We start from the raw sequence: 15,832 nt of genomic DNA, 5'->3' as shown, positions 1-15,832 counted from the left end.
AGCACTGATTACTATAGTAATGTCACTGGTAACCCCAAAAGTGTCAAAAATGTCAGTTAGGGATCCGATCTGTCCGCCGCAATGTCGCAGTCCCGCAAAATAAATCGCAGATCACCGCCATTACTCGTTAAAAAAAAAAATGACAAAAATCTTTCCCTTAGTTAGTAAATGCAATAACTTTTGCGCAAACCAATCAAAATACACTTATTGTGATTTTTTTTTACCAAACATATGTAGCAGAAAACAAATTGGCCAAAAATGTTAAAAAATTTTGATTTTTACATTTTTTTTTGGGGGGGGGGGGGGAATTTCATATAAAAAAAATTTAAAAAATATTGTTATTTTTGCAAAATTGACGCTCTTTTTTTTGTTTATAGCGCATGATCAAAAATCACACAGGTGATCAAATACCACCAAAAGAAAGCTCTGTTTGTGGGAAAAAAAGGACGTCAAATTCGTTTAGGTACAGCGTAGGCCCTGGTCAGGAAGGGGGTAAAATCTTCCGGGGCTTAAGTGGTTAATGCTGTGCAGTTATTGCCTTGTCCAATTTTGTGTCATCTGCAAAAACTGATATAGAACTACTGATCCCGTCCTCAATGCTGTTTATGAATAAATTGAACAAGGTTGGTCCCAGGACTGAGCCTTGGGGGACCCCACTTACCCACCACTTAACCCTTCGATCACCCCTTGGTTAACCCCTTCCCTGCCAGTGTCATTATTACAGTAACAGTGCATATTTTTAGCACTGATTACTGTAGTAATGTCACTGGTCCCCCCCAAAAGTGTCAGAAAATGTCAGTTAGGGGTCCGATCTGTCCTCCGCAATGTCGCAGTCCCGCTAAAAATCGCAGATCGCCACCATTACTAGTAAAAAACAAATAAAAATTACATAAATCTTTCCCGTATTTTGTAGACGCGATAACTTTTGCGCAAACCAATCAAAATACGCTTATTGCGATTTTCTTTTTTACCAAAAATATGTAGCAGAACACAAATTGGCCTAAAAGGATGAAAATTTTAGATTTTTAATTTTTTTTTGGGAATGTTATATAGCAGAATGTGAAAAATATATATTTTTTTCAGAATTGTCGCTTTTTTTTTAATTATAGCGCAAAAAATATAAAATCGCACAGAAGATCAAATACCACCAAAAAAAAGCTCTATTTGTGGGGGGAAAAAGGACATCAGTTTTATTTGGATGCAGCGTTGCACGACCGCGCAATTTTCTGTTAAAATAACGCAGTGCCAAATCGCAAAAAATGGTCTGCCCATTAAGGGGGCAAATCCTTCTGGTCCAGAACTGGTTAAGAGGTTCCTAGTCTTATGCCCCGTACACACGTGCCGATTGTCGGCCGAAAAGATTCGGCTGACGACCGATCGGCCGATTTTCGGCTTGTTAGTATGATGCTTCCGACAGCCGACAGCGCACTTTCGGCCGAAAAGAATCTGTCGTGCAGGCATTAAAATTTTTGTATGCCGACACCAGAGCGGCCGATTGTTCACCAGTCAATACAGAATTCGGCCGACAGACAGCAGATTTGCAAGACTGGGCATGCTCAGAAAAGAAAAAACGCAAGGAAAGTTAACCATCACATGACATCACTTCTTCAGTCGGCTGTAGTCGGCGGACAAAATTCTTGTGCAGTCTTTTGCACTTTTCAACAGACACGACAGCCCGGGGACAAAAGACGGCTGATCGTTTGGCCGACGATCTGCACGTGTGTACGAGGCATTAGTCTGTAGGGTTCAATATTGAATTGGCCCACCCTTTGCAGCTATAACACCTTCAATCCTTCTTGGAAGGCTGTCCTTTTTTTAAGTTGTACCTGTTTATCTGCAGGATTATTTTTCTCTACATCCATTCAAAGGGCAGAATTTACACAGTGTAAGTGAGAGCTCACAGAATCTCTCAGCTTCGAAAAGCAGGGGGCGGAGAGCTGAAGTTACATCAGTTTTATTATATGTTTTCATGTGACAACACTGAAGAAATGACACTTTGCTACAATGTAAAGTAGTGAGTGTACAGCTTGTATAACAGTGTAAATTTGCTGTCCCCTCAAAATAACTCAACACACAGCCATTAATGTCTAAACCGCTGGCAACAAAAGTGAGTACACCCCTAAGTGAAAATGTCCAAATTGGGCCCAAAGTGTCAATAGTTTGTGTGGCCACCATTATTTTCCAGCACTGCCTTAACCCTCTTGGGCATGGAACTGTTGTGGAATTTTTCCTCAGGTACAAAATACCTGTTACCTGTTAGTCAGTGATACCAAATCAGACAATATATAGCTATATATATAATGAGATCAGACAAGACTCAAGATGGCTGAATCATAGTGACTTGATTTATTACAGCGTGCTGGAGTTTAAATATACTCAAAAATGGGTTTGTCATTACAATCTGACGTACAAGAAATGGGTTGTTATTAACATCTTTTGTCCAATCAAAGTTAACAACTAATTATAGTAAGCATTGGGTTAATCTATATTGTGATTGTATGTCATCAGGGAATTTTCGGTGATGGTCATGAAGAAGTTTCCAAAGGGACTTTTATTAGAAGTTATTATTATTGGCTCTGCGGTCAAGCTGTCCAGACAGAGTTGATATTCTGAGAGATAGGGAATTTCCACTGTTTCGGTCATCTGATATATTCTTAGCCTTTGCAAGCTCAATGACACATGTAAAGAAATCAAAGTGAAATGAGATTAATTAACTCAAAGACATTTTGTTTAAGATAACCATTTTAAATGCCAGTCAAGGCATCCTGTATATCCAGCAAGGTATCCTGTATATGCCACGTCAGAGTTCACCAGAGCTTCACAGGTTGCCACTGGAGTCCTCTTCCACTCCTCCATGACGACATCACGGAGCTGGTGGATGTTAGAGACCTTGCGCTCCTCCACCTTCCATTTGAGGATGCCCCACAGATGCTCATTAGGGTTTAGGTCTGGAGACATGCTTGGCCAGTCCATCCCCTTTACCCTCAGCTTCTTTAGTAAGGCAGTGGTCGTCTTGGAGGTGTGTTTGGGGTCATTATCATGTTGGAATACGGCCCTGCAGCCCAGTCTCTGAAGGGAGGGGATCATGCTCTGCTTCAGTATGTCACAGTACATGTTGGAATTCATGGTTCCCTCAATGAACTGTAGCTCCCCAGTGCCGGCAGCACTCATGCAGCCCCAGACCATGACAATCCCACCAACATGCTTGACTGTAGGCAAGACACACTTGTCTTTGTACTCCTCACCTGGTTGCCGCCACACACGCTTGATACCATCTGAACCAAATAAGTTTATCTTGGTCTCATCAGACCACAGGACATGGTTCCAGTAATCCATGTCCTTAGTCTACTTGTCTTCAGCAAACTGTTTGTGGGCTTTCTTGTGCATCATCTTTAGAAGAGGCTTCCTTCTGGGATGACAGCCATGCAGACCAATTTGATGCAGTGTGCGGCGTATGGTCTGAGCACTGACAGGCTGACCTCCCACCCCTTCAACCTCTGCAGCAATGCTGGTGTCGTGTCGAAAAATGCCCTCCGTCGGATAATGCCCGGGTCGGACTGCGCTTGCTCCGTAAGTGACGTCACTCCAGCTGATTTTACCGATCAGCTGGGGTTGGCGCGTGCGCGAGTTAGAATCTGACATTAGATTCTTCCCGCTCTGTCTCTCGTCGAGAAATGCCCCCAACGGACTGCGCACGCGCTACAGAGCGAGTCAGAATCTGACATTAGATTCTTCCCCGCTCTGTCTCTCGTCGGATTGTGCCCCCGACGGACTGCGCACGTGCCAACCCCAGCTGATCGGTAAAATCAGCTGGAGTGACGTCACTTACGGAGCATGCGCAGTCTGACCCGGGCATTATCCGACGGAGGGCATTTTTCGACACGACACCGGCAGCACTCATACTTCTATTTCCCAAAGACAACCTCTGGATATGATGCTGAGTATGTGCACTCAACTTCTTTGGCCAACCATGGCGAGGCCTGTTCTGAGTGGAACCTGTCCTGTTAAACGGCTGTATGGTCTTGGCCACTGTGCTGCAGCTCAGTTTCAGGGTCCTGGCAATCTTCTTATAGCCTAGGCGATCTTTATGTAGAGCAACAATTCTTTTTTCAGATCCTCAGAGAGTTCTTTGCCATGATGTGCCATGTTGAACTTCCAGTGAGCGGTATGAGAGAGTGAGAGCGATAACACCAGATTTAACACACCTGCTCCCCATTCACACCTGAGACCTTGTAACACTAACGAGTCACATGACACCGGGGAGGGAAAATGGCTAATTGGGCCCAATTTGGACATTGTCACTTAGGGGTGTCCTCACTTTTGTTGCCAGCGGTTTAGACATTAATGGCTGTGTGTTGAGTTATTTTGAGGGGACAGAAAATTTACACTGTTATACAAGCTGTACACTCACTACTTTACATTGTAGCAAAGTGTCATTTCTTCAGTGTTGTCACATGAAAAGTTAAAATAAAACATTTACAAAAATGTGAGGGGTGTACTTATTTTTGTGAGATACTGTGGCATGGAGGAGGAGCACTGGGACATGTAGTCCTCTGTATGGGGGAGGGGTGGTTTCCTATATGAGGGAGGAGGAGGGATGCTGGGACATGTAATCCTCTGTATAGGGGGAGGGTTAGTTTCCCATATAAGGGAGGGATGCTGGGACATGTAGTCCTCTGTATGGGGGGGAGAGGTCGCTTCCTATATGAGGGAGAGGGGAGGGATGCTGGGACATGTAGTACTCTGTATGGCTGTATGGGGGGGGAGGGGAGGGTAAATTTTCTATATGGGGAAAGGAGATCGGGATGCTGGGACTTGAAGTCCTCTTAATTGGGGGGGGGGGGGGGGTAGTTTCCTATAAGAGGAAGGGGGAGGGATGCCAGGATTTGTAGTCCTCTGTATGGGGGGGGGGGGTAGATTCCTACATGGGGGAAGGGTGAGCGTTTCTTGAAAAATGTGGTCCTCTGTATGGGGGGAGGGCTGGTTTCCTATATAAAGAAAGGGAGAGGGATGCTGGGACATGTAGTCCTCTGTATGGGGGAAGGGTGAGGGTTGCTGGGACATGTAGTGCTGTGTGTATGGGGGAGGGGTTGTTCCCTCTGTATGGGGGGAAGGTTGAGGGTTGCTGGGACATGTAGTCCTCTGTGTTGGGGAGAGGTGAGGGTTGCTGGGACATGTAGTGCTCTGTATGGGGGAGGGGTGAGGGTTGTTGGGACATGTAGTGCTCTGTATGGGGGAGGGGTTGTTCCCTCTCTATGGGGGAGGGGGGAGGGTTGCTGGGACATGTAGTCCTCTGTGTTGGGGAGAGGTGAGGGTTGCTGGGACATGTAGTGCTCTGTATGGGGGAGGGGTGAGGGTTGTTGGGACATGTAGTGCTCTGTATGGGGGAGGGGTTGTTCCCTCTCTATGGGGGAGGGGGGAGGGTTGCTGGGACATGTAGTCCTCTGTGTTGGGGAGAGGTGAGGGTTGCTGGGACATGTAGTGCTCTGTATGGGGGAGGGGTGAGGGTTGCTGGGACATGTAGTCCTCTGTATGGGGGAGGGTTGCTGGGACATGTAGTCCTCTGTATGGGGGAAGGGTGAGGGTTGCTGGGACTTGTAGTCCTCTGTATGGGGGAGGGTTGCTGGGACATGTAGTGTTCTGTATGGGGGAGGGGTGAGGGTTGCTGGGACATGTAGTCCTCTGTATGGGGGAGGGGTGAGGGTTGCTGGGACATGTAGTGTTCTGTATGGAGGAGGGGTGAGGGTTGCTGGGACATGTAGTCCTCTGTATGGGGGAGGGGTGAGGGTTGCTGGGACATGTAGTCCTCTGTATGGGGGAGGGGTGAGGGTTGCTGGGACATGTAGTGTTCTGTATGGAGGAGGGGTGAGGGTTGCTGGGACATGTAGTCCTCTGTATGGAGGAGGGGTGAGGGTTGCTGGGACATGTAGTCCTCTGTATGGGGGAGGGGTGAGGGTTGCTGGGACATGTAGTGTTCTGTATGGAGGAGGGGTGAGGGTTGCTGGGACATGTAGTCCTCTGTATGGGGGAGGGGTGAGGGTTGCTGGGACATGTAGTGTTCTGTATGGAGGAGGGGTGAGGGTTGCTGGGACATGTAGTCCTCTGTATGGGGGAGGGGTGAGGGTTGCTGGGACATGTAGTCCTCTGTATGGGGGAGGGGTGAGGGTTGCTGGGACATGTAGTGTTCTGTATGGAGGAGGGGTGAGGGTTGCTGGGACATGTAGTCCTCTGTATGGAGGAGGGGTGAGGGTTGCTGGGACATGTAGTCCTCTGTATGGGGGAGGGGTGAGGGTTGCTGGGACATGTAGTGCTCTGTATGGGGGAGGGGTGAGGGTTGCTGGGACATGTAGTGCTCTGTATGGGGGAGGGGTGAGGGTTGCTGGGACATGTAGTCCTCTGTATGGGGGAGGGTTGCTGGGACATGTAGTCCTCTGTATGGGGGAAGGGTGAGGGTTGCTGGGACTTGTAGTCCTCTGTATGGGGGAGGGTTGCTGGGACATGTAGTGTTCTGTATGGGGGAGGGGTGAGGGTTGCTGGGACATGTAGTCCTCTGTATGGGGAGGGGTGAGGGTTGCTGGGACATGTAGTCCTCTGTATGGGGGAGGGGTGAGGGTTGCTGGGACATGTAGTGCTCTGTATGGGGGAAGGGTGAAGGTTGCTGGGACATGTAGTCCTCTGTATGGGGAAGGGTGAGGGTTGCTGGGACATGTAGTCCTCTGTATGGGGGAGGGGTGAGGGTTGCTGGGACATGTAGTGCTCTGTATGGGGGAAGGGTGAAGGTTGCTGGGACATGTAGTCCTCTGTATGGGGGAGGGGTGAGGGTTGCTTGGACATGTAGTCCTCTGTATGGGGGAGGGGTGAGGGTTGCTGGGACATGTAGTGTTCTGTATGGGGGAAGGGTGAAGGTTGCTGGGACATGTAGTCCTCTGTATGGGGGAGGGGTGAGGGTTGCTGGGACATGTAGTGCTCTGTATGGAGGAGGGGCGAGGGTTGCTGGGACATGTAGTGTACTGTATGGGGGAGGGGTGAGGGTTGCTGGGACATGTAGTGTTCTGTATGGGGGAAGGGTGAAGGTTGCTGGGACATGTAGTCCTCTGTATGGGGGAGGGGTGAGGGTTGCTGGGACATGTAGTCCTCTGTGTGTGGGGGGAGGGGTTGTTGCCTCTGTATGGGGGAAGGGTGAGGGTTGCTGGGACATGTAGTGCTCTGTATGGGGGAGGGGTGAGGGTTGCTGGGACATGTAGTCCTCTGTATGGGGGAGGGGTGAGGGTTGCTGGGACATGTAGTCCTCTGTATGGGGAGGGGTGAGGGTTGCTGGGACATGTAGTGCTCTGTATGGGGGAGGGGTGAGGGTTGCTGGGACATGTAGTCCTCTGTATGGGGAAGGGTGAGGGTTGCTGGGACATGTAGTCCTCTGTATGGGGGAGGGGTGAGGGTTGCTGGGACATGTAGTGCTCTGTATGGGGGAGGGGTGAGGGTTGCTGGGACATGTAGTCCTCTGTATGGGGGAGGGGTGAGGGTTGCTGGGACATGTAGTGTTCTGTATGGGGGAGGGGTGAGGGTTGCTGGGACATGTAGTCCTCTGTATGGGGGAGGGGTGAGGGTTGCTGGGACATGTAGTGTTCTGTATGGGGGAGGGGTGAGGGTTGCTGGGACATGTAGTGTTCTGTATGGGGGAGGGGTGAGGGTTGCTGGGACATGTAGTGTACTGTATGGGGGAAGGGTGAAGGTTGCTGGGACATGTAGTCCTCTGTATGGGGGAGGGGTGAGGGTTGCTGGGACATGTAGTCCTCTGTATGGGGGAGGGGTGAGGGTTGCTGGGACATGTAGTGCTCTGTATGGGGGAGGGGTGAGGGTTGCTGGGACATGTAGTCCTCTGTGTGTGGGGGGAGGGGTTGTTGCCTCTGTATGGGGGAAGGGTGAGGGTTGCTGGGACATGTAGTGTTCTGTATGGGGAAGGGTGAGGGTTGCTGGGACATGTAGTCCTCTGTGTGTGTGGGGGGAGGGGTTGTTCCCTCTGTATGGGGGAGGGTTGCTGGGGGGAGGAGCTCCCACTGTGGGGGGGGGAGGGGTGAGAACATGCAGCCCCTCTCCCGTTGCTCTCCTCTGTCCGGTGTTCTGCTGAAAACTCCAACTTGCAGCGAGTCCAAGCGGTGGGAATCTCCCATTATTCGCGGTGTGCACTCACTCACCGGTCACCGGACTCACCGGAAGTAACGTCTTTGGAGAATTCGGCAAGTTGGAGTTCTCGGCAGAACACCGGTGTAGCTCGCGCACAGTCAGGTGATCTCCCTCTGGGGGGCGGGGTTTGTTTGAGCTGGCTAGAGTGGGGCAGGGAGAGGGGCGGGGCTGCACACATAAGCAGGGCGGGGAGGTGGTGTCGTGTAAGGGGCGTGGTCCGCTCCTTAGCAGCCGTTGTCCAGCTCTCCTCACTCATCTAGGCCCCACCCCCGGAGGCGGAGTTCTCGCGAGAGCCTAGTCATCCCGCGGCTGATCTGGGCGGCCGGATCGGTATATAAAGGAGAGCGGAGAGTCGGAGCTCCGGGCTCACTGCGGGACATGGCGACCCCCGCCAACGCCAACCCCGTGGTAAGGAGCCCGGGAAAGTCGGAGGGTGGGAGAGAAGCCGAGGGGCCCCTGGATGGGCTTTTGGCTCCTTTAGTGGACATAGAGGGGCCCCTGGACCGTGTGGTGGGGGAATCCAGGGGCTCTCCGAAGCCGAGTGATCCATACAATGGTGGGGGGGATGTTGTAGCCCAACAGATGGGTCCCAGGAGACATGTAAGCTGGGGCCCCTGGAAAGTTAGTGTGATAACTGGGGCCCCTGGAGGTCAGAAATCAGCAGATACAAAGCAAGACCCCATAGTATGGCAAATGGACACCGGGAGCCATATAGACAGGGGCCCCTGAGATAACACTGAGCATTCTGGGGGCCCCAGAGATAATACTGAGCATTCTGGGGCCCCAGAGATAATACTGAGCATTCTGGGGCCCCAGAGATAACACTGAGCATTCTGGGGGCCCCAGAGATAATACTGAGCATTCTGGGGCCCCAGAGATAACACTGAGCATTCTGGGGCCCCTGAGATAACACTGAGCATTCTGGGGCCCCTGAGATAACACTGAGCATTCTGGGGGCCCCAGAGATAATACTGAGCATTCTGGGGGCCCCAGAGATAACACTGAGCAGTCTGCGGGCCCCAGAGATAACACTGAGCATTCTGGGGGCCCCAGAGATAACACTGAGCAGTCTGGGGGCCCCAGAGATAATACTGAGCATTCTGGGGGCCCCAGAGATAACACTGAGCATTCTGGGGGCCCCAGAGATAACACTGAGCATTCTGGGGGCCCCAGAGATAACACTGAGCATTCTGGGGGCCCCAGAGATAACACTGAGCAGTCTGGGGGCCCCAGAGATAATACTGAGCATTCTGGGGGCCCCAGAGATAACACTGAGCAGTCTGGGGGCCCCAGAGATAACACTGAGCAGTCTGGGGGCCCCAGAGATAACACTGAGCAGTCTGGGGGCCCCAGAGATAACACTGAGCAGTCTGGGGGCCCCAGAGATAACACTGAGCAGTCTGGGGGCCCCAGAGATAACACTGAGCATTCTGGGGCCCCAGAGATAATACTGAGCATTCTGGGGGCCCCCGAGATAATACTGAGCATTCTGGGGCCCCTGGGCTTGCAGAGTGTTAAAAGGTGGTTGAGGATAAGTGGGGCTCCTGAATGTCCATATCTAGGGGCCCCTGGCAGGTATAGGTTGGTATATGGGGCCCCAGACTGTAGATCCCCCATTGGTGGGGCTTAGGGTGGTAGTGGGCCCGGTAATATGGGGCCCCTGGCAGGTATAAGTCAGTATATGGGGCCCCAGACTGTAGATCCTCTCCCCCCCCATTGGTGGGCCCAGCAGTATGGGGCCCCTGGCAGGTAGAAGTCAGTATATGGGGCCCCAGACTGTAGATCCTCTCTCCCCCCCCCCCCCATTGGTGGGCCCAGCAGTATGGGGCCCCTGGCAGGTAGAAGTCAGTATATGGGGCCCCAGACTGTGGATCCCCCATTGGTGGGCCCAGTAGTATGGGTCCCCTGGCAACTCAATACTAGTGGGCCCCAGACTGTATATCCCCCATTGGTGGGCCCCAGACTGTATATCCCCCATTGGTGGGCCCCAGACTGTATATCCCCCATTGGTGGGCCCCAGACTGTATATCCCCCATTGGTGGGCCAAGTAATATGGGGCCCCAGGCAGGTATAAGTCAGTATATGGGGCCCTGGATTGTAGATTCCCCCCCCCCCCCCCATTGGTGGGCCCAGAAGTATGGGGCCCCAGACTGTATATCTCCCATTGGTGGGCAAAGTAGTATGGGTCCCCTGGCAGGTACATGTCAGTATATGGACTCTGAACTGTAGATCCCCCAGTGGTGGGGCCCCCAGGGTGATATTGGGCCCACCAGTATTGGGTTCTCCTGCTGATGCTCATAGTGAAGTTTTCTGTTGGGGGCCCTCAGTAGTTGTCCATGTTGGGGCCCTTTGATTTGCCATAGGAAGGCCCCCAGTAATGAGAGTGTATGGGGAACCCCCATTACCTGCATCTGGGATTTATGGGGAACCCTCATCTTCTGTGTCGCCTGTGTGTGGGGTACAAGGACCCCCCATCATCTGTGTCAAGCATAGAAGGACCCTCCAATATCACCGGTGTCTCTGGTGCATAGGGAACCCCCCTCCTACCTGTGTGTTGGTGTTGAAGGACCCCCTTTGACTTGTATCTGTGACCCCCCCCCCCCTCCATCTTTTGTGTCTGGGAATGTACTAAACCCCCCCTCCTCTTTGTCTAGGATATATGGGGACCCCTATCATCTGTGTCCAGGGTGTACGAAGACCCTAGACCCCTCCCCCGGTTCCTGTGCCTGGTTGCTCTGTATGGATAGAGCTGCTATGAGCAGACGTATGATTACAATGTATCAGTGCAGGAAGCAGTGCTCCCTGTGTATACAACATATTGCCTCTACATTGCATGAGTGCACACAGGGTATGGATGTAAGGATTGTACACACAGTATATAAATGCAGGGGTTGTGCGCACACAGGGTAGGGATGCAGGGGTTGTGCGCACACAGGGTATGGATGCAGGGGTTGTGCGCACACAAGGTATGGATGCAGGGGTTGTGCGCACACAAGGTATGGATGCAGGGGTTGTGCGCACACAGGTTATGGATGCAGGGGTTGTGCGCACACAGGGTATGGATGCGGGGGTTGAGCACACACAAGGAAGTGGATGCAGGGGTTGTGTGCTCACAGGGAGTTGATGCATGGGTTGTGCGCACACAGGGTATGGATGCGGTGGTTGTGTGCTCACAGGGTATGGATGTGGGGGTTGAGCGCACACAAGGAAGTGGATGCAGGGGTTGTGCGCACACAGGGTATGGATGCAGCGGTTGTGCGGGGACAGGGTATGGATGCAGCAGGGATTGTGCGCACACAGGGTATGGATGCAGGGGTTGTGTGCACACAGGGTATGGATGCGGGGGTTGTGTGCACACAGGGTATGGATGCAGGGATTGTGTGCACACAGGGTATGGATGCAGGGATTGTGCGCACACAGGGTATGGATGCAGGGGTTGTGTGCACACAGGGTATGGATGCGGGGGTTGTGTGCACACAGGGTATGGATGCAGGGATTGTGCGCACACAGGGTAGGGATGCTGGGGTTGTGTGCACACAGGGTATGGATGCTGGGGTTGTGTGCACACAGGGTATGGATGCTGGGGTTGTGTGCACACAGGGTATGGATGCTGGGGTTGTGTGCACACAGGGTATGGATGCTGGGGTTGTGTGCACACAGGGTATGGATGCTGGGGTTGTGTGCACACAGGGTATGGATGCGGGGGTTGTGCGCACACAGGGTAGGGATGCAGGGGTTGTGCGCACACAGTGTAGGGATGCAGGGGTTGTGCGCACACAGGGTATGGATGCAGGGGTTGTGCACACAGGGTATAAATGCAGGGATTGTGCACACAGGGTATGGATGCTGGGGTTGTGCGCACACAGTGTATGGATGCGGGGGTTGTGTGCACATAGGGTAGGGATGCAGGGGTTGTGCGCACACAGGGTATGGATGCAGGGGTTGTGCGCACACAGGGTAGGGATGCAGGGGTTGTGCGCACACAGGGTAGGGATGCAGGGGTTGTGCGCACACAGGGTAGGGATGCAGGGGTTGTGCGCACACAGGGTATGGATGTGGGGGTTGTGTGCACACACGGTAGGGATGCAGGGGTTGTGCGCACACAGGGTAGGGATGCAGGGGTTGTGCACACAGGGTATAAATGCAGGGATTGTGCACACAGGGTATAAATGCAGGGATTGTGCACACAGGGTATGGATGCAGGGATTGTGCGCACACAGGGTATGGATGCAGGGGTTGTGCACACAGGGTATGGATGCAGGGATTGTGCACACAGGGTATGGATGCAGGGATTGTGCGCACACAGGGTAGGGATGCAGGGGTTGTGCACACAGGGTATGGATGCAGGGATTGTGCACACAGGGTATGGATGCAGGGATTGTGCACACAGGGTATGGATGCAGGGATTGTGCACACAGGGTATGGATGCAGGGATTGTGCACACGGTATAAATGCAGGCATTGTGCGCACACAGGGTGATCAGTGTATGTAGTACACAGCCCTGCGCTCCCAGCCTCCTCCTGCCTGCACACAGCCATAACAGCTCTCTATATACAGGCGGTGAGGAGGGGGGAGTCTGGGCTGCTGATGTCAGCGCCCCATCCCCCCACCGGCTTTGCTGGCTTTATATAGCAGTGACAGTTGGGAGGGAGCAGTCTGTGTTCGCTGTGCTTGCAGTCGCCTCCCCTGTGTTCTGTGCAGCCTGCTGACTGGTGGTGGGGGAGGGGGGTGGTGAGAGGAGAGAGATCGGTGTACAGGCAATGGCGCACAGTGCTGTATTGTATTGCAGAGCGTTCCCATTATTATGGCCGCTCAGATTGCTGTGTGGAGGCGGCTGCAATGTTTATGTGCTGCTGGGGGGGGGGGGCGGGGGCAGGGATAAGGTACCTGCACTGAAGGGTGGAAATCCCTGGCAGATTTTGTTATATGGGTTTGTAGTACGGCTTGTGCCACGTTGCTGTCCGCGGTCTGCTAGCCCAAAGATCTCACTCTGCCTGCTGTGTTCCCCACCATGGCCCCATCTCTTTGGCTGTAGAATCTAGAGCGTGCTCAGACATTCAATGGCAGCCATGATTGCGCTCAGGGTGGAAGCCCTCTATAAACCAGCATGCTCCAGTGTGCCGTGACAACAGTTGTGTGAATGGAGAGTTTTGGGAGATGTTGCCAGAACTGGCATAGTTATTACATAGTTACATAGTTAGTGAGGTTGGAAAAAAGACATCAGTCCATCCAGTTCAACCTATGATGTGTTTGCTGCTAACCGTACATTGTATACCCCTGTGTGTCGCACATTGTATACCCCTGCGTGTCGCACATTGTATACCCCTGCGTGTCGCACATTGTATACCCCTGTGTGTCGCACATTGTATACCCCTGTGTGTCGCACATTGTATACCCCTGTGTGTCGCACATTGTATACCCCTGTGTGTCGCACATTGTATACCCCTGTGTGTCGCACATTGTATACCCCTGTGTGTCGCACATTGTATACCCCTGTGTGTCGCACATTGTATACCCCTGTGTGTCGCACATTGTATACCCCTGTGTGTCGCACATTGTATACCCCTGCGTGTTGTACATTGCATACCCCTGTATGTCGTACATTGCATACCCCTGTATGTCGTACATTGCATACCCCTGTATGTCGTACATTGCATACCCCTGTATGTCGTACATTGCATACCCCTGTATGTCGTACAATGCATACCCCTGTATGTTGTACATTGCATACCCCTGTACGTTGTATACCCCTGCGTGTTGTATATTGCATACCCCTGCGTGTTGTACGTTGTATAGCCCTCTATGTTGTGGTCTTTAAGGTGCCCATCTAATCGTTTTTTGAAACCATCGATGCTCCCTGCTGATACCACTGCTTGTGGAAGAGAATTCCACATCCTTACTGCTCTGACAGTAAAGAACCCCTTACATTTTTTAAGGTTAAACCGCCTTTCCTCTAGTTTTAGTGAGTGGCCATTGTATTCCCTTTCTCTAAAAAGTTTGTTCCCTATGATAGGGTCGTCGCCAGTACAGTATTTGTACATTGATATCATATCCCCCCTCAATCCTCTCTTCTCCAGAGAGAATAGGTTCAGTGCTTGTAGTCTTTCCTCATAGCTGATGTCCTCCATTCCCCTAATGATTTTTGTTGCCCTTCTCTGGACTCTTTCCAGTTCCAGCACATCCTTCCTGAGGACCGGTGCCCAGAACTGGACGGAATACTCCAGATGTGGCCGGACCAGAGTCTTGTAGAGCGGGAGAATAATCTCTTTATTTCTGGAGTGAATCCCCTTTTTTATACATCCCAGTATTCTGTTGGCTTTGCTTGCGGCGGCTTGGCATTGCATGCCACTGCCAAGCCTGTTGTCTACCAGTACCCCCAGGTCCTTTTCCATCCTAGACTCACCCAGAGGTTCCCCCCCTAGTGAGTAGCTTGCTTTCTGGTTTCTGGCCCCCAAGTGCATTACTTTACATTTTTCAACATTAAATCTCATCTGCCATGTAGTTGCCCACCCCGTTATTTTGTTCAGGTCCGCTTGCAAGATTTCCACATCCTGCCCAGAAGATATTGGCATGCTTAGTTTAGTATCATCTGCAAATACTGAGATTGTACTAGATATCCCCTCCTCTAAATCATTTATGAATAAATTAAACAGGATTGGTCCAAGGACAGAACCCTGGGGGACCCCGCTTTCCACACCCGCCCAATCCGAGTACTCCCCATTAATCACCACCCTCTGGACTCTCCCCTGGAGCCAGTTCTCTATCCAGGTACTCACCTTATGATCCATACCTACCTTCCTTAGTTTGTACAGTAAGCGTTTGTGGGAAACGGTGTCAAAGGCCTTTGCAAAGTCCAGATACACCACATCCACAGGCTTTCCTTTATCTAGGTGGCAGCTCACTTCATCGTAGAAGGTTAATAGATTGGTTTGGCAAGAATGATTTTTCATGAATCCATGCTGATTACTACTAATAATATCATTTTCATTACTAAAGTCTTGTTGGGGGCTGTAGTAGCACATCGGGCTCACCAGTTTGATGGCTTGTGTCTGCAGTGTAGGTGATCACCTCTAGCAGGGGCTTAGCTAGATGGAATCCCCATCTCAAATCTGGGTACCTGTTGCCCTCGTGGGGGGCAGAAATTTTAGAATGAAGATGTTGCCAGAACTGGCATGTTTTGGGCTGCAGTAGCCAGTCAGTCTTGCTGGGTCAGTGGCTTGTGCCTACAGTGAAGGTGACCACCCATAGTGGGGGATCCACTAGATAACCCCCCCCAGTATCTCATCTTTGGGTACCCCTGCAGTCCCTCTCTGCCAGTGTGAAGAGGGGGGGGGGTATGAATGGTGGATTTTTGGTGAAGACATTGCCAGAACTGGCATGTGGGTTGCAGTATCACCAGCCCAGGGCATGTGCTTGTGGTGCGGTTGACTTCCCATAGCAAGGGATCCAATAGGTGGTCCCTCCCAATATCCCGTATCTGGGTACCTGTAGTCCCCCTCTACCTGGGGGGAGGGGAGGAATAGTGAGTTTTTGTGAGGGTATTGCCAGAACTGGCATGTGGAGGGTTGCAGTAGCCCATAATTCTTGCCTATTCGATGGGTTAGGACCACTTATGGCATCCACTAAAGGGGACTCCCACCATCCCGTATCT

The 15,832-nt window shown here is 51.8% G+C and overlaps 1 protein-coding gene across 1 annotated transcript in view; it reads left to right on the top strand.

Moving 5' to 3' along the window:
- The first annotated feature begins 8,453 nt into the window (after nt 1-8,453).
- The window catches only part of GTF2A1 (general transcription factor IIA subunit 1), a 61,302-nt gene continuing 53,923 nt past the window's right edge, over nt 8,454-15,832 (top strand). The window contains exon 1 of the mRNA XM_082275292.1: nt 8,454-8,589. Coding sequence (XP_082131418.1) covers nt 8,560-8,589 — 30 coding nt within the window. The 5' untranslated portion in view covers nt 8,454-8,559. The remainder of the gene's footprint in view (nt 8,590-15,832) is intronic.

The sequence above is a fragment of the Pelophylax lessonae genome (genome assembly GCF_965119305.1).
Source record: "Pelophylax lessonae genome assembly, chromosome: 13".
In the NCBI taxonomy this organism is placed as follows: Eukaryota; Metazoa; Chordata; class Amphibia; order Anura; family Ranidae; genus Pelophylax; species Pelophylax lessonae.
Note: the sequence above shows the minus strand (reverse complement) of the source record. Positions and strands in the feature narration are given on the sequence as shown.